Here is a 24368-nt window from a genome sequence, read left to right as displayed (position 1 = left end):
TTAACAGCAGAGACAGTAGTATCACTACCACCTAGCAGCACCTTAACAGCAGAGACAGTAGTATCACTACCACCTAGCAGCACCTTAACAGCAGAGACAGTAGTATCACTACCACCTAGCAGCACCTTAACAGCAGAGACAGTAGTATCGTGTCAGGGTGGATTTGTAAGGTGTGTGTCAGCTATATAACTTTAGTTTCCATCCAATCTCCACTTACTGTAGGTGAGCATGGCTCACACCGTAGCAGCCTTGTCAGATGTGTGTGTGGTGTGTTTGTGGTGTGGTGTGTGTGTGTGCGCGTCTCAGACGGATGACTTACCGTAGATGAGCACGACAGACTCCTCGATGGCGTGCTGGTAACTGAACTGAGAGTCCAGCAGGGCCCGGCTGACAAATGATCCATAATAGGTTGATTGGTACCAGCCCACATGAAGATGGTCAATGTTGACATGACGGAGAGACCGCATCATCTCCATCTGATACTGGACTAGAGGTGGAGAGAGGGAGGAGAGAGGGTGGGGGGAGGAGAGAGTGTGGGGGGAGGAGAGAGTGTGGGGGGGGTGGGGGGAGGGGAAGGAGAGAGGTTGGGGGAGAAGGAGAGGTAGAGGGGGGGAGAAGGAGAGGTGGGGATAGGGGAGGAGAGAGGGTGGGGGAGGAGAGAAGGGGAGGTGGGGATAGGGGGGAGGAGAGGGGGGGGGTGGGAGAAGGAGAGGTGGAGAGAGGGGAGGAGAGAGTGTGGGGGTGGGAGAAGGAGAGGGGGAGGAGAGAGTGTGGGGGGTGGATGGGGGAGAAGGGGAGGTGGGGGAGGGGGAAGGAGAGAGGGTGGGGGAGGAGAAGGGAGGTGGGGATAGGGGAGGAGAGAGGGTGGGGGAGAAGGAGAGGTGGGGATAGGGGGAGGAGAGAGGGTGGGGGGAGGAGAAGGAGAGGTAGGGATAGGGGGAGGAGAGAGGGTGGGGGAGGGAGAAGGGAGGTGGGGGATAGGGGGAGGAGAGAGGGTGGGGGAGAAGGAGGGTGGGGATAGGGTGAGAGAGGGTGGGGGAGAAGGAGAGGTGGGGATAGGGGGGAGGAGAGAGGGTGGGGAGGGGAAGGAGAGGTAGGGATAGGGGGAGGAGAGAGGGTGGGGGAGGAGAAGGGGAGGTGGGGATAGGGGGAGGAGAGAGGGTGGGGGGAGAAGGAGAGGTGGGGATAGGGGGAGGAGAGAGGGTGGGGGAGGAGAAGGGGAGGTGGAAAGGGAGAGGGAAGGAAGGAAGGAAGGAAGGAGGAGACAGGACAGGCAGAGGGAGGAGGAGACATTTTTACTTTTTCCATTCATCAGGTAGGTTATAAATACATGACAGCAGACTGAATCAACCATCTCCCTCTCTGCTGGGGAATCAGCCATATTCCTCCCCTGGCCTCCCACTGACAGACAGAATAGAGTAGAGGAAGACCGGAGACAGACAGCACCGGGAGGTTAACGAGGACAGACAGCACATTTACACATCACTCCGAGTGTGACTGTTTGTGTGTGTACCATCCCAGTCAATCACAGGGCACAGAGAGAGACAGAGAGACAGAGAGACAGAGAGACAGAGAGAGAGAGAGACAGAGAGAGAGAGAGAGAGAGAGAGAGAGAAATTGATTCATCCGTGTCTCATTGGCCAGCTGTGGCCTCCAACCCCCTTACTTATCCCCAAACACTCATTCTGGACCCCCAACCAGTCCCCCTCCTCAGAACATCCCCCAACAAGCCCCTCCCCTTCAGAACATCCCCAACCAGCCCCCTCAGAACATCCATCCCTCAACCAGTCCACCCCACTCAGAACATCTATCCCCAACCAGTCCCCCAACCGGTCCCACTCCTCTCAGAACATCTATCCCCAACAAGCCCCCTCCTCAGAACATCCATCCCCCAACCAGCCCCCCTCCTCAGAACATCCATCCCCCAACCAGCCCCCCTCCCCTCAGAGACATATCAACCCTCCTTCCTTGGACGATAAGACCTTCTGAGAGAACAGAGACATATCAACCCTCCTTCCTTGGACGATAAGACCTTCTGAGAGAACGTGAGACATATCAACCCTCCTCCCTTGGACGAGTGAGACTAGTCTTCCGGGTTGGAGCGAGCCGGTCGCATCCGCGCTTCGGTCTGCAGGTTGTATAACTTTTTCATTACATTTCATTTCATTTCATTATAGTACAACGGTCTGATTTGTCTAATCTTAGCAATTTCTTCTTAGCTAGCTACATAGTCGTCGTTGTATCAAAGATAATTGCGTTATTATCGTATTTCGTCGTCCTCCTATCTGCCTAGCAGCTAGCCAGCTAGCATACGTTCACCGGCTACCGTAGCACTGTAGTAACTATCACACTCAACTGAACGACTTGATTAGTGTAGTATTAGCTAGCTACATAGTTGTCTTTGCTGTCTTCGTATCCAAGATAATTGTGTAGTCTTAGAGTGATTATCTTAATTCACCGAGGTTAGCTAGCCAGCTATTTTGTCGTCCTTAACGTAGGAGAGACACTCCTAGCTAGCCAATAGCCAGCTAACGCCTACTGAATAGAACTTTCGCATTCCGGTCGCATTCCGCTTCGCTCCACAGGTAGTATCACATTTTCATTTCATTTCATTACAGTCCCAACGGTGTGATTTGTTTGATCGTAGCTAGCTACATAGCTAGCTACATAGCCGTCTTTGTTTCAAAGATAATTGTGTAGTCTAGAGCGATTTTCTAGGTTAGCTAGCCAGCTATTGTCGTTCTCCTAACGCAACGTAACGTAACCAACACTGCTAGCTAGCCAGCTAGCTCCCGAAAAGCAGCATTGTAGAAACTTCACACTCAACGGTACGACTTGATTAGGGTAGTGTCAACAACGCAGCTAGCCTACCCCAGCAGTACTGTATCATTTTAATCATTTTAGTCAATTAGATTCTTGCTACGTAAGCTTAACTTTCTGAACATTCGAGACGTGTAGTCCACTTGTCATTCCAATCTCCTCTGCATTAGCGTAGCCTCTTCTCTAGCCTGTCAACTATGTGTCTGTCTATCCCTGTTCTCTCCTCTCTGCACAGACCATACAAACGCTCCACACCGCATGGCCGCGGCCACCCTAATCTGGTGGTCCCAGCGCACGACCCACGTGGAGTTCCAGGTCTCCGGTAGCCTCTGGAACTGCCGATCTCGGGCCAACAAGGCAGAGTTCATCTCAGCCTATGCCTCCCTCCAGTCCCTCGACTTCTTGGCTCTGACGGAAACATGGATCACCACAGACAACACCGCTACTCCTACTGCTCTCTCTTCGTCCGCCCACGTGCTCTCGCACACCCCGAGAGCTTCTGGTCAGCGGGTGGTGGCACCGGGATCCTCATCTCTCCCAAGTGGTCATTCTCTCTTTCTCCCTTACCCATCTGTCTATCAGCTCCTTTGAATTCCATGCTGTCACAGTTACTAGCCCTTTCAAGCTTAACATCCTTATCATTTATCGCCCTCCAGGTTCCTCGGAGAGTTCATCAATGAGCTTGATGCCTTGATAAGCTCCTTTCCTGAGGGACGGCTCACCTCTCACAGTTCTGGGCGACTTTAACCTCCCCCACGTCTACCTTTGACTCATTCCTCTCTGCCTCCTTCTTTCCACTCCTCTCCTCTTTTGACCTCACCCTCTCACCTTCCCCCTACTCACAAGGCAGGCAATACGCTCGACCTCATCTTTACTAGATGCTGTTCCTCCACTAACCTCATTGCAACTCCCCTCCAAGTCTCCGACCACTACCTTGTATCCTTTTCCCTCTCGCTCTCATCCAACACTTCCCACACTGCCCCTACTGGATGGTATCGCGCCGTCCCAACCTTTCGCTCTCTCTCCCCGCTACTCTCTCCTCTTCCATCCTATCATCTCTTCCCTCTGCTCAAACCTTCTCCAACCTATCTCCTGATTCTGCCTCCTCAACCCTCCTCTCCTCCCTTTCTGCATCCTTTGACTCTCTATGTCCCCTATCCTCCAGGCCGGCTCGGTCCTCCCCTCCCGCTCCGTGGCTCGACGACTCATTGCGAGCTCACAGAACAGGGCTCCGGGCAGCCGAGCGGAAATGGAGGAAAACTTCGCCTCCTGCGGACCTGGCATCCTTTCACTCCCTCCTCTCTACATTTTCCTCCTCTGTCTCTGCTGCTAAAGCCACTTTCTACCACTCTAAATTCCAAGCATCTGCCTCTAACCCTAGGAAGCTCTTTGCCACCTTCTCCTCCCTCTTGAATCCTCCTCCCCCTCCTCCCTCCCTCTGCAGATGACTTGTCAACCATTTTGAAAAGAAGGTCGACGACATCCGATCCTCGTTGCTAAGTCAAACGACACCGCTGGTTCTGCTCACACTGCCCTACCCTGTGCTCTGACCTCTTTCTCCCCTCTCTCTCCAGATGACATCTCGCGTCTTGTGACGGCCGGCCGCCCAACAACCTGCCCGCTTGACCCTATCCCCTCCTCTCTTCTCCAGACCATCTCCGGTGACCTTCTCCCTACCTCACCTCGCTCATCAACTCATCCCTGACCGCTGGCTACGTCCCTCCTGTCTTCAAGAGAGCGAGAGTTGCACCCCTTCTGAAAAACCTACACTCGATCCCTCCGATGTCAACAACTACAGACCAGTATCCCTTCTTTCTTTTCTCTCCAAAACTCTTGAACGCGCCGTCCTTGGCCAGCTCTCCCGCTATCTCTCTCAGAATGACCTTCTTGATCCAAATCAGTCAGGTTTCAAGACTAGTCATTCAACTGAGACTGCTCTTCTCTGTATCACGGAGCGCTCCGCACTGCTAAAGCTAACTCTCTCTCCTCTGCTCTCATCCTTCTAGACCTATCGGCTGCCTTCGATACTGTGAACCATCAGATCCTCCTCTCCACCCTCTCCGAGTTGGGCATCTCCGGCGCGGCCCACGCTGGATTGCGTCCTACCTGACAGGTCGCTCCTACCAGGTGGCGTGGCGAGAATCCGTCTCCTCACCACGTGCTCTCACCACTGGTGTCCCCCAGGGCTCTGTTCTAGGCCCTCTCCTATTCTCGCTATACACCAAGTCACTTGGCTCTGTCATAACCTCACATGGTCTCTCCTATCATTGCTATGCAGACGACACACAATTAATCTTCTCCTTTCCCCCTTCTGACGACCAGGTGGCGAATCGCATCTCTGCATGTCTGGCAGACATATCAGTGTGGATGACGGATCATCACCTCAAGCTGAACCTCGGCAAGACGGAGCTGCTCTTCCTCCCGGGAAGGACTGCCCGTTCCATGATCTCGCCATCACGGTTGACAACTCCATTGTGTCCTCGTCCCAGAGCGCTAAGAACCTTGGCGTGATCCTGGACAACACCCTGTCGTTCTCAAATAACATCAAGGCGGTGGCCCGTTCCTGTAGGTTCATGCTCTACAACATCCGCAGAGTACGACCCTGCCTCACACAGGAAGCGGCGCAGGTCCTAATCCAGGCACTTGTCATCTCCCGTCTGGATTACTGCAACTCGCTGTTGGCTGGGCTCCCTGCCTGTGCCATTAAACCCCTACAACTCATCCAGAACGCCGCAGCCCGTCTGGTGTTCAACCTTCCCAAGTTCTCTCACGTCACCCCGCTCCTCCGCTCTCTCCACTGGCTTCAGTTGAAGCTCGCATCCGCTACAAGACCATGGTGCTTGCCTACGGAGCTGTGAGGGGAACGGCACCTCAGTACCTCCAGGCTCTGATCAGGCCCTACACCCAAACAAGGGCACTGCGTTCATCCACCTCTGGCCTGCTCGCCTCCCTACCACTGAGGAAGTACAGTTCCCCGCTCAGCCCAGTCAAAACTGTTCGCTGCTCTGGCCCCCAATGGTGGAACAAACTCCCCTCACGACGCCAGGTCAGCGGAGTCAATCACCACCTTCCGGAGACACCTGAAACCCCACCTCTTTAAGGAATACCTAGGATAGGATAAAGTAATCCTTCTCTCCCCCTTAAAAGACCTAGATGCACTATTGTAAAGTGGCTGTTCCACTGGATGTCATAAGGTGAAAGCACCAATTTGTAAGTCGCTCTGGATAAGAGCGTCTGCTAAATTACTTAAATGTAAAATGTAAATGACGATAAGACCTTCTGAGAGAACGTGAGCTACACAGAGACATATCAACACTCCTCCCTTGGACGATAAGACCTTCTGAGAGAACAGAGACATATCAACCCTCCTCCCTTGGACGATAAGACCTTCTGAGAGAACGTGAGCTACACAGAGACATATCAACACTCCTCCCTTGGACGATAAGACCTGAGAGAACGTGAGCTACACAGAGACATATCAACCCTCCTCCCTTGGACGATAAGATCTTCTGAGAGAACGTGAGACATATCAACCCTCCTCCCTTGGACGATAAGACCTTCTGAGAGAACAGAGACATATCAACCCTCCTCCCTTGACGATAAAGACCTTCTGAGAGAACGTGAGACACAGACATATCAACCTCCTCCCTTGGACGATAAAGACCTTCTGAGAGAACGTGAGCTACACAGAGACATATCAACCCTCCTCCCTTGGACCCTTCTGAGAGAACGTGATACAAGAGACATATCAACCCTCCTCCCTTGAGATAAAGACCTTCTGAGAGAATAACTTGATCTTGAAGAATATATTTTGATTAGATTACATACTGGACACCCTGAAAGGAGCTTAGCAACAGTTAAACTGATGGGAGGAGGACTGGGGATTCAGTGACTGTCTGCTCTGGCCTTAGCAACAGTTAAACTGATGGGAGGAGGACTGGCTGCTCTGGCCTTAGCAACAGTTAAACTGACGGAAGGAGGACTGGGGATTCAGTGACTGGCTGCTCTGGCCTTAGCAACAGTTAAACTGACGGAAGGAGGACTGGGGATTCAGTGACTGGCTGCTCTGGCCTTAGCAACAGTTAAACTGACGGGAGGAGGACTGGGGATTAAGTGACTGGCTGCTCTGGCCTTAGCAACAGTTAAACTGACGGAAGGAGGACTGGGGATTCAGTGACTGGCTGCTCTGGCCTTAGCAACAGTTAAACTGACGGAAGGAGGACTGGAGAAAAATAAATAGATGGAGGAGAGAGACAAGAAGAGGGAGGAGTGGAATAAGGAGGAAGAGGGGGAGACAAGAGAGGAAGGAGGAGGAGGATGAGGAGCAGGATACAAGAGAGAGGGAAGGAGGAGGGAGAGGAGAGAGAGCTAGGTTACACGAGGGAGACAAGAGAAGGAAGGAGGAGGAGGATGAAGAGCAGGAGACAAGAGAGGGGAAGGATGAGGAGGAAGATGAGCAGCGGACACGAGAGGGAAGGAGGAGGGAGACAAGAGAGGGAAGGAGGAAGAGGAGAGAGCTAGGTTACATGAGGGAGACAAGAGAGGGAAGGAGGAAGAGGAGAGGGAGCTAGGTTACATGAGGGAGACAAGAGAGGGAAGGAGGAAGAGGAGAGGGAGCTAGGTTACATGAGGGAGACAAGAGAAGGAAGGAGGAGGAAGATGAGCAGGAGAGAGAGCTAGATGTATGTTGAGAACCCATGACTACAGGCTTAAAGCAGACTATGGGACAGATGATAGAACACATTTAGAAGAGGTGCTGGCCTTGGCGCCCACCCCACGCTAGCCTCCGTCACGCAGAACCAGGCCATTGTTGAGGCAGACAAAGCAGCCAGCCAGACTGAGTTCAACAAGTTGAACAAGCCAGACTGAGTTCAACAAGTACAGCAGTGAAACTAGGGACCCAAAGCCTGAGACAGAACCTGGTTAAATACCAGGGAGGACCTCTCAGCCCTACAGACAGAACCTGGTTAAATACCAGGGAGGACCTCTCAGCCCTACAGACAGAACCTGGTTAAATACCAGGGAGGACACTAACATCAGGCTGTGTACGCTAACATCAGGCTGTGTACGCTAACATCAGGTTGTGTACGCTAACATCAGGCTGTGTACGCTAACATCAGGCTGTGTACGCTAACATCAGGTTGTGTACCCTAACATCAGGCTGTGTACGCTAACATCAGGCTGTGTACGCTAACATCAGGCTGTGTACGCTAACATCAGGCTGTGTACGCTAACATCAGGCTGTGTACGCTAACATCAGGCTGTGTACGCTAACATCAGGTTGTGTACGCTAACATCAGGCTGTGTACGCTAACATCAGGTTGTGTACGCTAACATCAGGTTGTTAACATCAGGCTGTGTACGCTAACATCAGGCTGTGTACGCTAACATCAGGCTGTGTACGCTAACATCAGGCTGTTAACATCAGGCTGTGTACACTAACATCAGGCTGTGTACACTAACATCAGGCTGTGTACACTAACATCAGGTTGTTAACATCAGGCTGTGTACGCTAACATCAGGTTGCTGACATCAAGTTGTGTACCCTAACATCAGGCTGTGTACGCTAACATCAGGCTGTGTACCCTAACATCAGGCTGTGTACCCTAACATCAGGCTGTGTACGCTAACATCAGGCTGTGTACGCTAACATCAGGCTGTGTACGCTAACATCAGGCTGTGTACGCTAACATCAGGCTCTGTACGCTAACATCAGGCTGTGTACGCTAACAGGCTGTGTACACTAACAACATCAGGCTGTGTACGCTAACATCAGGCTGTGTACACTAACATCAGGCTGTGTACACTAACATCAGGCTGTGTACGCTAACATCAGGCTGTGTACACTAACATCAGGTTGTGTACACTAACATCAGGTTGTGTACCCTAACATCAGGTTGTGTACGCTAACATCAGGCTGTGTACGCTAACATCAGGCTGTGTACGCTAACATCAGGCTGTGTACGCTAACATCAGGCTGTGTACGCTAACATCAGGCTGTGTACGCTAACATCAGGTTGTGTACACTAACAGGTTGTGTACGCTAACATCAGGCTGTGTACGCTAACATCAGGCTGTGTACACTAACATCAGGCTGTGTACGCTAACATCAGGCTGTGTACGCTAACATCAGGTTGTGTACACTAACAGGTTGTGTACGCTAACATCAGGCTGTGTACGCTAACATCAGGTTGTGTACACTAACAGGTTGTGTACGCTAACATCAGGCTGTGTACACTAACATCAGGTTGTGTACCCTAACATCAGGTTGTGTACGCTAACATCAGGCTGTGTACGCTAACATCAGGCTGTGTACGCTAACATCAGGCTGTGTACGCTAACATCAGGCTGTGTACGCTAACATCAGGTTGTGTCACGCTAACATCAGGCTGTGTACACTGTGTAACAGGTTGTGTACGCTAACATCAGGCTGTGTACGCTAACATCAGGCTGTGTACGCTAACATCAGGCTGTGTACGCTAACATCAGGCTGTGTACGCTAACATCAGGCTGTGTACGCTAACATCAGGCTGTTAACATCAGGCTGTGTACACTAACATCAGGTTGTTAACATCAGGTTGTGTACGCTAACATCAGGCTGTTAACATCAGGCTGTGTACACTAACATCAGGTTGTTAACATCAGGCTGTGTACGCTAACATCAGGCTGTGTACGCTAACATCAGGTTGTTAACATCAGGCTGTGTACGCTAACATCAGGTTGCTGACATCAAGTTGTGTACCCTAACATCAGGCTGTGTACGCTAACATCAGGCTGTGTACGCTAACATCAGGCTGCTGACATCAAGTTGTGTACCCTAACATCAGGCTGTGTACGCTAACATCAGGCTGTGTACGCTAACATCAGGCTGTGTACGCTAACATCAGGCTGTGTACGCTAACATCAGGCTGTGTACGCTAACATCAGGCTGTGTACGCTAACATCAGGTTGTGTACCCTAACATCAGGCTGTGTACGCTAACATCAGGCTGTGTACGCTAACATCAGGCTGTGTACGCTAACATCAGGCTGTGTACGCTAACATCAGGCTGTGTACGCTAACATCAGGCTGTGTACGCTAACATCAGGCTGTGTACACTAACAGGTTGTGTACGCTAACATCAGGCTGTGTACGCTAACATCAGGCTGTGTACACTAACAGGTTGTGTACGCTAACATCAGGCTGTGTACGCTAACATCAGGCTGTGTACGCTAACATCAGGCTGTGTACACTAACACCAGGTTGTGTACGCTAACATCAGGCTGTGTACGCTAACATCAGGCTGTGTACGCTAACATCAGGCTGTGTACACTAACAGGTTGTGTACGCTAGTGGAACACAGTCTACAGTCTTTTATAAACATTATTCATCAGGCAGACTCGTACTTCTGGACTCAAACACCCTTTCAGAACAAATAAACATGTTTATAAACTAACTGTAGCTCTCCTCTCCAATACATCTTAATGTAGATTTCTCTCCCGTTTGGTAAGTAGGTCACAACGACTGGTGTTTCTGGAAGAGAATCGGTGAGAGAAAAATCCAAGTATGAAGTGAGTCAAATATCAACGTTCCAAATCGTCCCCTATTCCGTCCACGGGGCTAGTGTTAACAGTAGTGTACGAGACACGTTCCAAATCATCCCCTATTCCGTCCACGGGGCTAGTGTTAACAGTAGTGTACGAGACGCGTTCCAAATCGTCCCCTATTCGGGCTAGTGTTAACAGTAGTGTACGAGACACGTTCCAAATCGTCCCCTATTCCGTCCACGGGGCTAGTGTTAACAGTAGTGTACTATATAGGGAATAGGGTGCAGGTCAAGGACCGTCACTCTAGCTGAAGCTCAGAGTCCGGTCTGTTTCCAGGTGCTGTCTGACAGTCTCTCTGTTTCCGCCTTGAAATGATCCTCGTACTGCACATCTCTGAACCATAATACCACACACACACACACACACACACACACACACACACACACACACACACACACACACACACACCGATCCAACCAGAGAGATAATATGTGGTCTAGAAGCTTCCTTATCCCAGAGAAAAGCCAATTCTATTATATAAATCACGGAGACAATGTGACCCAGCCACATTCACCTCTCCTCTCCTAGCACACGTCCCCAAAACAACACCCTATTCCCTATATAGTGCACTACTTAGACCAGGGCCCTATTCCCTATATAGTGCACTACTTTAGACCAGGACCCTATTCCCTATATAGTGCACTACTTTAGACCAGGGCCCTATTCCCTATATAGTGCACTACTTTAGACCAGGGCCCTATTCCCTATATAGTGCACTACTTTAGACCAGGGCCCTATTCCCTATATAGTGCACTACTTTAGACCAGGACCCTATTCCCTATATAGTGCCTACTATTCCCTATTCCCTAGTGCACTACTTTAGACCAGGGCCCTATTCCCTATATAGTGCACTACTTTAGACCAGGACCCTATTCCCTATATAGTACACTACTTTAGACCAGAGCCCTATTCCCTCTATAGTGCACTAGTGTTAAACAAAAGTAGTACCCCTATAAAAAAGAGGGGGGGGAATAGTCTGCCATTTGGGGCGCAGTTGAACGATTCGTACCGTACGTATGGAGCAGGTGAATGGTCTGTTCAGAACCTCACCGTACCGTACGTATGGAGCAGGTGAATGGTCTGTTCAGATCCTCATCGTACCGTACGTATGGAGCAGGTGAATGGTCTGTTCAGATCCTCATCGTACCGTATGGAGCAGGTGAATGGTCTGTTCAGAACCTCACCGTACCGTACGTATGGAGCAGGTGAATGGTCTGTTCAGATCCTCATCGTACCGTATGGAGCAGGTGAATGGTCTGTTCAGATCCTCATCGTACCGTATGGAGCAGGTGAATGGTCTGTTCAGAACCTCACCGTACCGTACGTATGGAGCAGGTGAATGGTCTGTTCAGACCCCCCCCCCCCACGGAGAGAGATGAGGTTTAAGTGGGAGTGATGACGGAAGTGTCTTCCATAACATTCCGTGGGAGAACAGAGAGGACTATGGGTAATGGCTCCTTTAAAAGCCCGTGCTCTATAATGAAGCCTGGGAGGAGGTAGTTACACGCTATGTGATTCTCATTCAAGTGAAAAGATTCAAAGGGAAAGGTGGTTTCGACAGACGACTGAGTCTAAAGACGAGCAGAGAAACAGAGGAATAATTTACATCATTACGCATTTCCTCATAAAAACGGTCCAACCTTCTAGATGCTCATCTCTCTCCGTACGACTATTGACAACAGCACAGCTACATTCTCAAACCAAAATCTAATTTATTTATATTTGTCACGTGCGACAGGTGTTACCGTGATATGTTGACATGTTGACAAGCCCTTATTATCCAACAACGCAGTTCAAGAAATAGAGTTAAAAATAAATATTTACTAAATAAACTCAACGTTTTTATTTTTATCTACATTACAATAACGAGGCTATATACAGGGGGTGTATCTCTCTCTCTCTCTCTCTGATGAGGCCAGGGGATGAGGTCAGGGGATGAGGTCAGGGGATGAGGCCAGGGGATGAGACCAGGGGGCTGAGACCAGGGGGCTGAGACCAGGGGGCTGAGACCAGGGGCTGAGACCAGGGGCTGAGACCAGGGGCTGAGACAAGGGGCTGAGACCAGGGGCTGTGACCAGGGGCTGAGACCAGGGGCTGAGACCAGGGGGCTGAGACCAGGGGCTGAGACCAGGGGGCTGAGACCAGGGGCTGAGACAAGGGGCTGAGACCAGGGGCTGAGACCAGGGGCTGAGACCAGGGGCTGAGACCAGGGGCTGAGACCAGGGGCTGAGACAAGGGGGCTGAGACCAGGGGCTGAGACCAGGGGCTGAGACCAGGGGATGAGGCCAGGGGCTGAGACCAGGGGGCTGAGACCAGGGGCTGAGACCAGGGGCTGAGACCAGGGGCTGAGACCAGGGGCTGAGACCAGGGGCTGAGACCAGGGGCTGAGACCAGGGGCTGAGACCAGGGGGCTGAGACAAGGGGGCTGAGACAAGGGGGCTGAGACCAGGGGGCTGAGACCAGGGGGCTGAGACCAGGGGGCTGAGACAAGGGGGCTGAGACCAGGGGGCTGAGACCAGGGGCTGAGACCAAGTCACAGCCCACTGCTTTGTCATACTAAATGTTGTCAGTCCCTCTATGGTCATATACCAAATGACACAGTATTCCCTAGACCGGGCACTCGCTTTGAGTCAGGCCCCTGTGGGTTTTCCTAGAGGTCCTGGTCAACAGTAGTTGAGTCAGACCCCTGTGTGTTTCCGTATCTGTGTGTGTGTGTGTGTGTGTCTTTCCGTGTGTGTGTGTGTGTGTCCGCATGTGTGTGTGTCCGTGTGTGTGTGTCCGTGTGTGTCCGTGTCCGTGTGTGTGTGTGTCCGTGTGTCCCCGTGTGTGTGTGTGTCCGTGTGTCCCCGTGTGTGTGTGTGTGTCCGTGTGTGTGTGTGTGTGTGTCCGTGTGTGTGTGTGTGTCCGTGTGTGTGTGTGTCCGTGTGTCCGTGTGTCCGTGTGTCCGTGTGTGTCCGTGTGTGTGTGTGTCCGTGTGTGTGTGTCCGTGTGTGTGTGTCCGTGTGTGTGTGTCCGTGTGTGTGTGTCCGTGTGTGTGTGTGTCCGTGTCCGTGTGTGTGTGTCTCAGCACCCCTGCAGCAGACAGGGTGGCAGCCGTGCTTAACTAAGATTAATTACAGCCAATCAGAGGAACCAGGTGGAACAGAAGAGAACAGGTGAGAGGAGCCACTGAGTCCATTAGAAACGGGGGGAAATTAACCCTCGCCTCACCAACAACTCCCTGTTCCTTTGAGTCCATTAGAAACGGGGGGGAAATTAACCCTCGCCTCCCCAACAACTCCCTGTTCCTTCTGAGTCCATTAGAAACGGGGGGAAATTAACCCTCGCCTCACCAACAACTCCCTGTTCCTTCTGAGTCCATTAGAAACGGGGGGGAAATTAACCCTCGCCTCCCCAACAACTCCCTGTTCCTTCTGAGTCTATTAGAAACGGGGGGAAATTAACCCTCGCCTCACCAACAACTCCCTGTTCCTTCTGAGTCCATTAGAAACGGGGGGAAATTAACTCTCGCCTCCCCAACAACTCCCTGTTCCTTCTGAGTCCATTAGAAACGGGGGGAAATTAACCCTCGCCTCACCAACAACTCCCTGTTCATTCTGAGTCCATTAGAAACCGAGTGGGGGGAAATTAACCCTCGCCTCACCAACAACTCCCTGTTCATTCTGAGTCCATTAGAAACGGGGGGGAAATTAACCCTCGCCTCCCCAACAACTCCCTGTTCCTTCTGAGTCCATTAGAAACGGAGTGGGGGAAATTAACCCTCGCCTCCCCAACAACTCCCTGTTCCTTCTGAGTCCATTAGAAACGGGGGGAAATTAACCCTCGCCTCCCCAACAACTCCCTGTTCCTTCTGAGTCCATTAGAAACGGGGGGGAAATTAACCCTCGCCTCCCCAACAACTCCCTGTTCCTTCTGAGTCCATTAGAAACGGGGAAATTAGCACCCGCCTCACCAACAACTCCCTGTTCCTTCTGAGTCCATTAGAAACGGGGGGAAATTAACCCTCGCCTCACCAACAACTCCCTGTTCCTTCTGAGTCCATTAGAAACGGGGGGAAATTAACCCTCGCCTCCCCAACAACTCCCTGTTCCTTCTGAGTCTATTAGAAACGGGGGAAATTAACCCTCGCCTCACCAACAACTCCCTGTTCCTTCTGAGTCCATTAGAAACGGGGGGAAATTAACTCTCGCCTCCCAACAACTCCCTGTTCCTTCTGAGTCCATTAGAAACGGGGGGAAATTAACCCTCGCCTCACCAACAACTCCCTGTTCATTCTGAGTCCATTAGAAACCGAGTGGGGGGAAATTAACCCTCGCCTCACCAACAACTCCCTGTTCATTCTGAGTCCATTAGAAACGGGGAAATTAACCTCGCCTCCCAACAACTCCCTGTTCCTTCTGAGTCCATTAGAAACGGAGTGGGGGAAATTAACCCTCGCCTCCCCAACAACTCCCTGTTCCTTCTGAGTCCATTAGAAACGGGGGGAAATTAACCCTCGCCTCCCCAACAACTCCCTGTTCCTTCTGAGTCCATTAGAAACGGGGGGAAATTAACCCTCGCCTCCCCAACAACTCCCTGTTCATTCTGAGTCCATTAGAAACGGAGTGGGGGAAATTAACCCTCGCCTCACCAACAACTCCATGTTCATTCTGAGTCCATTAGAAACCGAGTGGGGGGAAATTAACCCTCGCCTCACCAACAACTCCATGTTCATTCTGAGTCCATTAGAAACGGAGTGGGGGGAAATTAACCCTCGCCTCACCAACAACTCCATGTTCATTCTGAGTCCATTAGAAACCGAGTGGGGGGAAATTAACCTCGCCTCACCAACAACTCCTGTTCATTCTGAGTCCATTAGAAACGGAGTGGAGGGAAATTAACCCTCGCCTCACCAACAACTCCCTGTTCATTCTGAGTCCATTAGAAACCGAGTGGGGGGAAATTAACCCTCGCCTCACCAACAACTCCCTGTTCATTCTGAGTCCATTAGAAACGGAGTGGAGGGAAATTAACCCTCGCCTCACCAACAACTCCCTGTTCATTCTGAGTCCATTAGAAACGGAGTGGGGGGAAATTACAACTCCCCCTCTCCACGTCTCTAGCTCTCTCTCTCTCCACGTCTCTAGCTCTCTCTCTCTCACGTCTCTAGCTCTCTCTCTCCACGTCTCTAGCTCTCTCTCTCTCCCGTCTCTAGCTCTCTCTCTCTCCACGTCTCTAGCCCTCTCTCCTCCACGTCTCTAGCTCTCTCTCTCTCCCGTCTCTAGCTCTCTCTCTCTCTCTCCCGTCTCTAGCTCTCTCTCTCTCCCCGTCTCTAGCTCTCTCTCTCTCCTCCCCGTCTCTAGCTCTCTCTCTCTCTCTCCCCGTCTCTAGCTCTCTCTCTCTCTCTCTCCCCCCGTCTCTAGCTCTCTCTCTCTCTCCCCCGTCTCTAGCTCTCTCTCTCTCTCCTCCCCGTCTCTAGCTCTCTCTCTCTCTCTCCCCGTCTCTAGCTCTCTCTCTCTCTCCCCGTCTCTAGCTCTCTCTCTCTCTCTCCCGTCTCTAGCTCTCTCTCTCTCTCCCCCGTCTCTAGCTCTCTCTCTCTCTCTCCCCGTCTCTAGCTCTCTCTCTCTCTCCCTCCCCGTCTCTAGCTCTCTCTCTCTCTCTCTCCCAGTCTCTAGCTCTCTCTCTCCCCGTCTCTAGCTCTCTCTCTCTCTCTCCCCGTCTCTAGCTCTCTCTCTCTCTCTCCCCGTCTCTAGCTCTCTCTCTCTCTCCCCGTCTCTAGCTCTCTCTCTCTCCCCCCGTCTCTAGCTCTCTCTCTCTCTCCCCCGTCTCTAGCTCTCTCTCTCTCTCCCCCGTCTCTAGCTCTCTCTCTCTCTCCCCCGTCTCTAGCTCTCTCTCTCTCTCCCCCCGTCTCTAGCTCTCTCTCTCTCCCGTCTCTAGCTCTCTCTCTCCCGTCTCTAGCTCTCTCTCTCTCCCCGTCTCTAGCTCTCTCTCTCTCCCCGTCTCTAGCTCTCTCTCTCTCCCCTGTCTCTAGCTCTCTCTCTCTCCCCGTCTCTAGCTCTCTCTCTCTCCCCGTCTCTAGCTCTCTCTCTCTCCCCGTCTCTAGCTCTCTCTCTCTCCCGTCTCTAGCTCTCTCTCTCCCCGTCTCTAGCTCTCTCTCTCTCCCCGTCTCTAGCTCTCTCTCTCTCCCCCGTCTCTAGCTCTCTCTCTCTCCCCCCGTCTCTAGCTCTCTCTCTCTCTCCCCGTCTCTAGCTCTCTCTCTCTCCCCCGTCTCTAGCTCTCTCTCTCTCCCCGTCTCTAGCTCTCTCTCTCCCCCCGTCTCTAGCTCTCTCTCTCTCCCCGTCTCTAGCTCTCTCTCTCTCCCAGTCTCTAGCTCTCTCTCTCTCCACGTCTCTAGCTCTCTCTCTCTCCACGTCTCTAGCTCTCTCTCTCTCCACGTCTCTAGCTCTCTCTCTCTCCCCGTCTCTAGCTCTCTCTCTCTCCACGTCTCTAGCTCTCGCTCTCTCCACGTCTCTAGCTCTCTCTCTCTCCACGTCTCTAGCTCTCTCTTTCTCCACGTCTCTAGCTCTCTCTCTCTCCACGTCTCTAGCTCTCTCTCTCTCCACGTCTCTAGCTCTCTCTCTCTCCACGTCTCTAGCTCTCTCTCTCTCCACGTCTCTAGCTCTCCCTCTCCACGTCTCTAGCTCTCTCCCTCTCCACGTCTCTAGCTCTCCCTCTCCACGTCTCTAGCTCTCCCTCTCTCCACGTCTCTAGCTCTCCCTCTCCACGTCTCTAGCTCTCTCTCTCTCCACGTCTCTAGCTCTCTCTCTCCCCGTCTCTAGCTCTCTCTCTCCACGTCTCTAGCTCTCTCTCTCTCCACGTCTCTAGCTCTCTCTCTCTCCACGTCTCTAGCTCTCTCTCTCTCCACGTCTCTAGCTCTGTGACCTTGTGATGGTGCTTTCTCTTTCTGTTGAAGAACAGAATTCCTTTATTTATTCTGAGAGTTTGACTGTGTGATATTAGATTGCTTCTTGTGTAAATATTTGTCTGGATTTTAATCATTTGTTTGTAGTGGGTTGGTCATATTACACAAGCTGCACCGGCAAGCAGACACCCTGGGGCCCGGCAGACACCCTGGGGCCCGGCAGACACCCTGGGGCCCGGCGCAGACACCCTGGGGCCCGGCAGACACCCTGGGGCCCGGCAGACACCCTGGGGCCCGGCGCAGACACCCTGGGGCCCGGCGCAGACACCCTGGGGCCCGGCGCAGACACCCTGGGGCCCGGCGCAGACACCCTGGGGCCCGGCGCAGACACTCTGGGGCCCGGCGCAGACACCCTGGGGCCCGGCGCAGACACTCTGGGGCCCGGCAGACACCCTGGGGCCCGGCGCAGACACTCTGGGGCCCGGCAGACACCCTGGGGCCCGGCGCAGACACCCTGGGGCCCGGCGCAGACACCCTGGGGCCCGGGAGACACCTAATTTATGGATTACATTTCAAACAGAAAACAGCAAGCCAGCGGACCTGTGTGTTCAAAAACTTTTTTTTGAGCCTGGAGAGTCAGAAAGACCAGGTTCCCAGTTCAGAAACTATTCTATTTGGTCCATGGCGCCTGGACAATCAAGCACAGCTAAAATATTTGAAATTATTTCAAATAGTACTTGAACCCAGGTCTGGTAACCAGCCCTCAGAAGTGGGTCGGGTTGGCCGGCTTGGGACCGTTCTGGACACTCCGGCGCCATGCGGCTGGGCCGGTGGGCCAATACAAAACAGCAGTTTCTTCCTCAACTTGAGGAAGAGAGAAAGGAGAGAGAGAGATGGAGGGAGAAAGGAGAGAGAGATGGAGGGAGAGAGATGGAGGGAGAGATGGAGGGAGAAAGGAGAGCGAGAGATGGAGAGAGAGATGGAGGGAGAAAGGAGAGAGATGGAGGGAGAGAGGGAGGGATAAAGGAGAGAGAGATGGAGGGAGAAAGGAGAGAGAGAGATGGAGGAGAAAGATGGAGGGAGAAAGGAGAGAGATGGAGGGAGAGAGGGAGGGATAAAGGAGAGAGAGAGATGGAGGGAGAAAGGAGAGAGAGAGATGGAGGGAGAAAGATGGAGGAGAAAGGAGAGAGGAGGAAGGAGAGAGAGAGATGGAGGGAGAGAGATGGAGGGAGAGAGAGATGGAGGAGAGAGATGGAGGGAGAGAGAGAGGGAGGAGAGAGAGAGGGAGGGAGAGAGAGAGGAGGGAGAGAGAGGGAGGAGAGATGGAGGGAGAGAGAGAGGGAGGGAGAAAGGAGAGAGAGAGATGGAGGGAGAGAGAGATGGAGAGAGAGATGGAGAGAGAGATGGGAGGGAGAAAGGAGAGAGAGAGATGGAGGGAGAGAGATGGAGGGAGAGAGATGGAGGGAGAGAGATGGAGGGAGAGAGATGGAGGGAGAGAGATGGAGGGAGAGAGATGGAGGGAGAGAGATGGAGGGAGAGAGATGGAGGGAGGGAGAGAGATGGAGAGAGAGAGATGGAGAGAGAGAGATGGAGAGAGAGAGATGGAGAGAGAGAGATGGAGGGAGAGAGATGGAGGGAGAAAGATGGAGGGAGAGAGATGGAGGGAGAGATGGAGGGAGAGAGAGGGAAAACCTCTGAACCAGCAGTCAGCAGTGATCTAATCAAGCCGGTTACATTCAGTTATTATTCATGTTTCCCCCCACACTATACAGACTGTCTGTCCTGGATTATAGCTGTCAACTACACTGTAGAGGCCAGACTGTCTGTCCTGGATTATAGCTGTCAACTACACTGTAGAGGCCAGACTGTCTGTCCTGGATTATAGCTGTCAACTACACTGAACCCTCACACTATACTGTAGAGGCCAGACTGTCTGTCCTGGATTATAGCTGTCAACTACACTGTAGAGGCCAGACTGTCTGTCCTGGATTATAGCTGTCAACTACACTGTAGAGGCTAGATAGAGCCCCCACACTATACAGACTGTCTGTCCTGGATTATAGCTGTCAACTACACTGAACCCTCACACTATACTGTAGAGGCCAGACTCATCTGTCCTGGATTATAGCTGTCAACTACACTGAACCCTCACACTATACTGTAGAGGCTAGATAGAGCCCCCACACTATACAGACTGTCTGTCCTGGATTATAGCTGTCAACTACACTGTAGAGGCTAGATAGAGCCCCCACACTATACAGACTGTCTGTCCTGGATTATAGCTGTCAACTACACTGAACCCTCACACTATACTGTAGAGGCTAGATAGAGCCCCCACACTATACTGTAGAGGCTAGATAGAGCCCCCACACACTATAATGTAGAGGCTAGATAGAGCCCCCACACACTATACTGTAGAGGCTAGATAGAGCCCCCACACACTATACTGTAGAGGCTAGATAGAGCCCCCTCACACTATACTGTAGAGGCTAGATAGAGCCCCCTCACACTATACTGTAGAGGCTAGATAGAACCCCCTCACACTATACTGTAGAGGCTAGATAGAGCCCCCTCACACTATACTGTAGAGGCTAGATAGAACCCCCTCACACTATAATGTAGAGGCTAGATAGAACCCCCTCACACTATACTGTAGAGGCTAGATAGAGCCCTCACATACTGTAGAGGCTAGATAGAACCCTCACACTATACTGTAGAGGCTAGATAGAACCCTCACACTATACTGTAGAGGCTAGATAGAACCCCCTCACACTATAATGTAGAGGCTAGATAGAACCCCCTCACACTATACTGTAGAGGCTAGATAGAACCCCCTCACACTATACTGTAGAGGCTAGATAGAACCCCCTCACACTATAATGTAGAGGCTAGATAGAACCCCCTCACACTATACTGTAGAGGCTAGATAGAACCCCCTCACACTATAATGTAGAGGCTTGATAGAACCCCCTCACACTATACTGTAGAGGCTAGATAGAACCCCCACACACTATACTGTAGAGGCTAGATAGTGCCCCCTCACACTATACTGTAGAGGCTAGATAGAACCCTCACACTATACTGTAGAGGCTAGATAGAACCCCCTCACACTATAATGTAGAGGCTAGATAGAACCCCCTCACACTATACTGTAGAGGCTAGATAGAGCCCCCTCACACTATACTGTAGAGGCTAGATAGAACCCCCTCACACTATACTGTAGAGGCTAGATAGAGCCCTTTCACACTACACCGTAGAGGCTAGATAGAACCCCCTCACACTATACTGTAGAGGCTAGATAGAGCCCCCTCACACTATACTGTAGAGACTAGATAGAACCCTCACATTATACTGTAGTGGTGTAGAGACTAGATAGAACCCTCACATTATACTGTAGAGGTGTAGAGGCTAGATAGAACCCTCACATTATACTGTAGTGGTGTAGAGACTAGATAGAACCCTCACATTATACTGTAGTGGTGTAGAGACTAGATAGAACCCTCACATTATAGAGGTGTAGAGACTAGATAGAACCCTCACATTATACTGTAGAGGTGTAGAGACTAGATAGAACCCTCACATTATACTGTAGTGGTGTAGAGACTAGATAGAACCCTCACATTATAGAGGTGTAGAGACTAGATAGAACCCTCACATTATAGAGGTGTAGAGACTAGATAGAACCCTCACATTATAGAGCCGGGGACAGAGAGGAGACGGCCCGTTGGAGCCGGGGACAGAGAGGAGACGGCCCGTTGGAGCCGGGGACAGAGAGGAGACGGCCCGTTGGAGCCGGGACAGACAGAAGGGCTACAGAGGAGACGGGGCCCCTCCGTGTTAAGGGCCACAGGGGAGACGGGGCCCCTCCGTGTTAAGGGCCACAGGGGAGACGGGGCCCCTCCGTGTTAAGGGCCACAGGGGAGACGGGGCCCCTCCGTGTTAAGGGCCACAGGGGAGACGGGGCCCCTCCGTGTTAAGGGCCACAGAGGAGACGGGGCCCCTCCGTGTTAAGGGCCACAGAGGAGACGGGGCCCCTCCGTGTTAAGGGCCACAGAGGAGACGGGGCCCCTCCGTGTTAAGGGCCACAGAGGAGACGGGGCCCCTCCGTGTTAAGGGCCACAGAGGAGACGGGGCCCCTCCGTGTTAAGGGCCACAGAGGAGACGGGGCCCCTCCGTGTTAAGGGCCACAGAGGAGACGGGGCCCCTCCGTGTTAAGGGCCACAGAGGAGACGGGGCCCCTCCGTGTTAAGGGCCACATAGGAGACGGGGCCCCTCCGTGTTAAGGGCTACAGAGGAGACGGGGCCCCTCCGTGTTAAGGGCCACAGGGGAGACGGGGCCCCTCCGTGTTAAGGGCCACAGGGGAGACGGGGCCCCTCTCCTCCACTCAGACATAAGAGCAGGGTTCCTCCGTTAAGTATTCCTCTCCATAATTACTGCTCCCCCAAATAAATACTGCCCTTGTTTTGGGGTGGCTTCACTGCAGTGCCATAAACTAGATTTGGGCATTTAAGTGCATTCATTTGGCTAATTAAAACAAATGCCAAAAGGACATTTCACTCTGCCTGTTCCCTCCATCTCACCATTTTCCTCTCTCTCCCAGTCTCTATCTTTCTCCCACACTTTCCGTCTCCCCCTCTCTTAGTCCCCCCCCTCGCTCTCTTTACTCAAATCTGGTTAAAATATTTCCGTTCCTTAATTAAACCTCTGTAGAGATTAGAGAGGGTAGGTTGGGTGGAACGCTGTAGAACTGGGTTCCCTGGCTGGGTTCCAACTGCAGGAGACGTCCTTTAGAATTCCATGTGACTTGGTTGTTTATCAGAGTCAGAGCCCCCATCTTCCTCCCCATAACCCATCTCTCCCTCCCCATAACCCATCTCTCTCTCCCTCCCCATAACCCAGTCTCTCCCTCCCCATAACCCAGTCTCTCCCTCCCCATAACCCAGTCTCTCTCTCCCTCCCCATAACCCAGTCTCTCTCTCCCTCCCCATAACCCAGTCTCTCTCTGCCCATCTCCCTCCCCATAACCCAGTCTCTCTCTGCCCATCTCCCTCCCCATAACCCAGTCTCTCTCTCCCTCCCCATAACCCAGTCTCTCCCTCCCCATAACCCAGTCTCTCCCTCCCCATAACCCAGTCTCTCCCTCCCCATAACCCATCTCTCCCCCTCCCCATAACCCATCTCTCTCCCCCTCCCCCATAACCCATCTCTCTCCCCCTCCCCCATAACCCAGTCTCTCTCCCCCCTCCCCATAACCCACCTCTCCCTCCCCATAACCCAGTCTCTCCCTCCCCATAACCCAGTCTCTCCCTCCCCCCATAACCCAGTCTCTCCCTCTCCCTCCCCATAACCCAGTCTCTCCCTCTCCCTCCCCATAACCCAGTCTCTCTCTCTCCCCATAACCCAGTCTCTCTCTCCCTCCCCATAACCCAGTCTCTCTCTCCTCCCCATAACCCATCTCTCCCTCCCCATAACCCAGTCTCTCTCTCCCTCCCCATAACCCAGTCTCTCTCTCCCTCCCCATAACCCATCTCTCCCTCCCCATAACCCAGTCTCTCTCTCTCCCTCCCCATAACCCAGTCTCTCTCTCCCTCCCCATAACCCAGTCTCTCTCTCCCTCCCCATAACCCAGTCTCTCTCCCTCCCCATAACCCATCTCTCCCTCCCCATAACCCATCTCTCCCTCCCCATAACCCATCTCTCCCTCCCCATAACCCAGTCTCTCTCTCCCTCCCCATAACCCATCTCTCTCCCTCCCCATAACCCATCTCTCCCTCCCCATAACCCAGTCTCTCTCTCTGCCCCATCTCCCTCCCCATAACCCATCTCTCCCTCCCCATAACCCAGTCTCTCTCTCCCTCCCCATAACCCAGTCTCTCTCTCCCTCCCCGTAACCCAGTCTCTCTCTCCCTCCCGTAACCCAGTCTCTCTCTCCCTCCCTCGTAACCCAGTCTTTCTCCTCCTCCCCATAACCCAGTCTCTCTCTCTCCCTCCCCATAACCCAGTCTCTCTCTCCCTCCCCATAACCCAGTCTCTCTCTCCTCCCCATAACCCATATCTCTCTCCCTCCCCATAACCCATCTCTCTGCCCATCTCCCTCCCCATAACCCAGTCTCTCTCTGCCCATCTCCCTCCCCATAACCCAGTCTCTCTCTGCCCATCTCCCTCCCCATAACCCAGTCTCTCTCTCCCTCCCCATAACCCAGTCTCTCTCTCCCTCCCCATAACTCAGTCTCTCTCTCCCTCCCCATAACCCAGTCTCTCTCTCCCTCCCCATAACCCAGTCTCTCTCTCCCTCCCCATAACCCAGTCTCTCTCTCCCTCCCCGTAACCCAGTCTCTCTCTCCCTCCCCGTAACCCAGTCTCTCTCTCCCTCCCCGTAACCCAGTCTCTCTCTCCCTCCCCGTAACCCAGTCTCTCTCTCCCTCCCGTAACAGTCTCTCTCTCCTCCCCGTAACCCAGTCTCTCTCTCCCTCCCCGTAACCCAGTCCGTAACCCAGTCTCTCTCTCCCTCCCCGTAACCCAGTCTCTCTCTCCCTCCCCGTAACCCAGTCTCTCTCTCCCTCCCCGTAACCCAGTCTCTCTCTCCCTCCCCGTAACCCATCTCTCTCTCCTCCCGTAACCCAGTCTCTCTCTCCCTCCCCGTAACCCAGTCTCTCTCTCCCTCCCCGTAACCCAGTCTCTCTCTCCCTCCCCGTAACCCAGTCTCTCTCTCCCTCCCCGTAACCCAGTCTCTCTCTCCCTCCCCGTAACCCATCTCTCTCCCTCCCCGTAACCCAGTCTCTCTCTCCCTCCCCGTAACCCAGTCTCTCTCTCCTCCCGTAACCCAGTCTCTCCCTCCCTCCCGTAACCCAGTCTCTCCCTCCCTCCCCGTAACCCAGTCTCTCCCTCCCTCCCCGTAACCCAGTCTCTCCTCCCCCATAACCCAGTCTCTCTCTCCTCCGCATAACCCATCTCTCTCTCCCTCCCCATAACCCATCTCTCTCTCCTCCCCATAACCCATCTCTCTCCCTCCCCCATAACCCAGTCTCTCTCTCCCTCCCCATAACCCATCTCTCCTCCCCATAACCCAGTCTCTCTCTCC

At 52.8% G+C, this 24368-nt stretch overlaps 1 protein-coding gene across 1 annotated transcript in view; it reads right to left on the bottom strand.

Moving 5' to 3' along the window:
- Positions 1-287: 287 nt before the first annotated feature.
- Positions 288-24368, bottom strand: part of LOC135574922 (eukaryotic translation initiation factor 3 subunit H-like) — a 37056-nt gene continuing 12975 nt past the window's right edge. The window contains exon 3 of the mRNA XM_065027042.1: positions 288-487. Within this exon, the coding sequence (XP_064883114.1) occupies positions 303-487 (185 nt within the window). The 3' untranslated portion in view covers positions 288-302. The remainder of the gene's footprint in view (positions 488-24368) is intronic.

This window comes from Oncorhynchus nerka, linkage group LG14, assembly GCF_034236695.1.
Source record: "Oncorhynchus nerka isolate Pitt River linkage group LG14, Oner_Uvic_2.0, whole genome shotgun sequence".
NCBI lineage: Eukaryota > Metazoa > Chordata > Actinopteri > Salmoniformes > Salmonidae > Oncorhynchus > Oncorhynchus nerka.
Note: the sequence above shows the minus strand (reverse complement) of the source record. Positions and strands in the feature narration are given on the sequence as shown.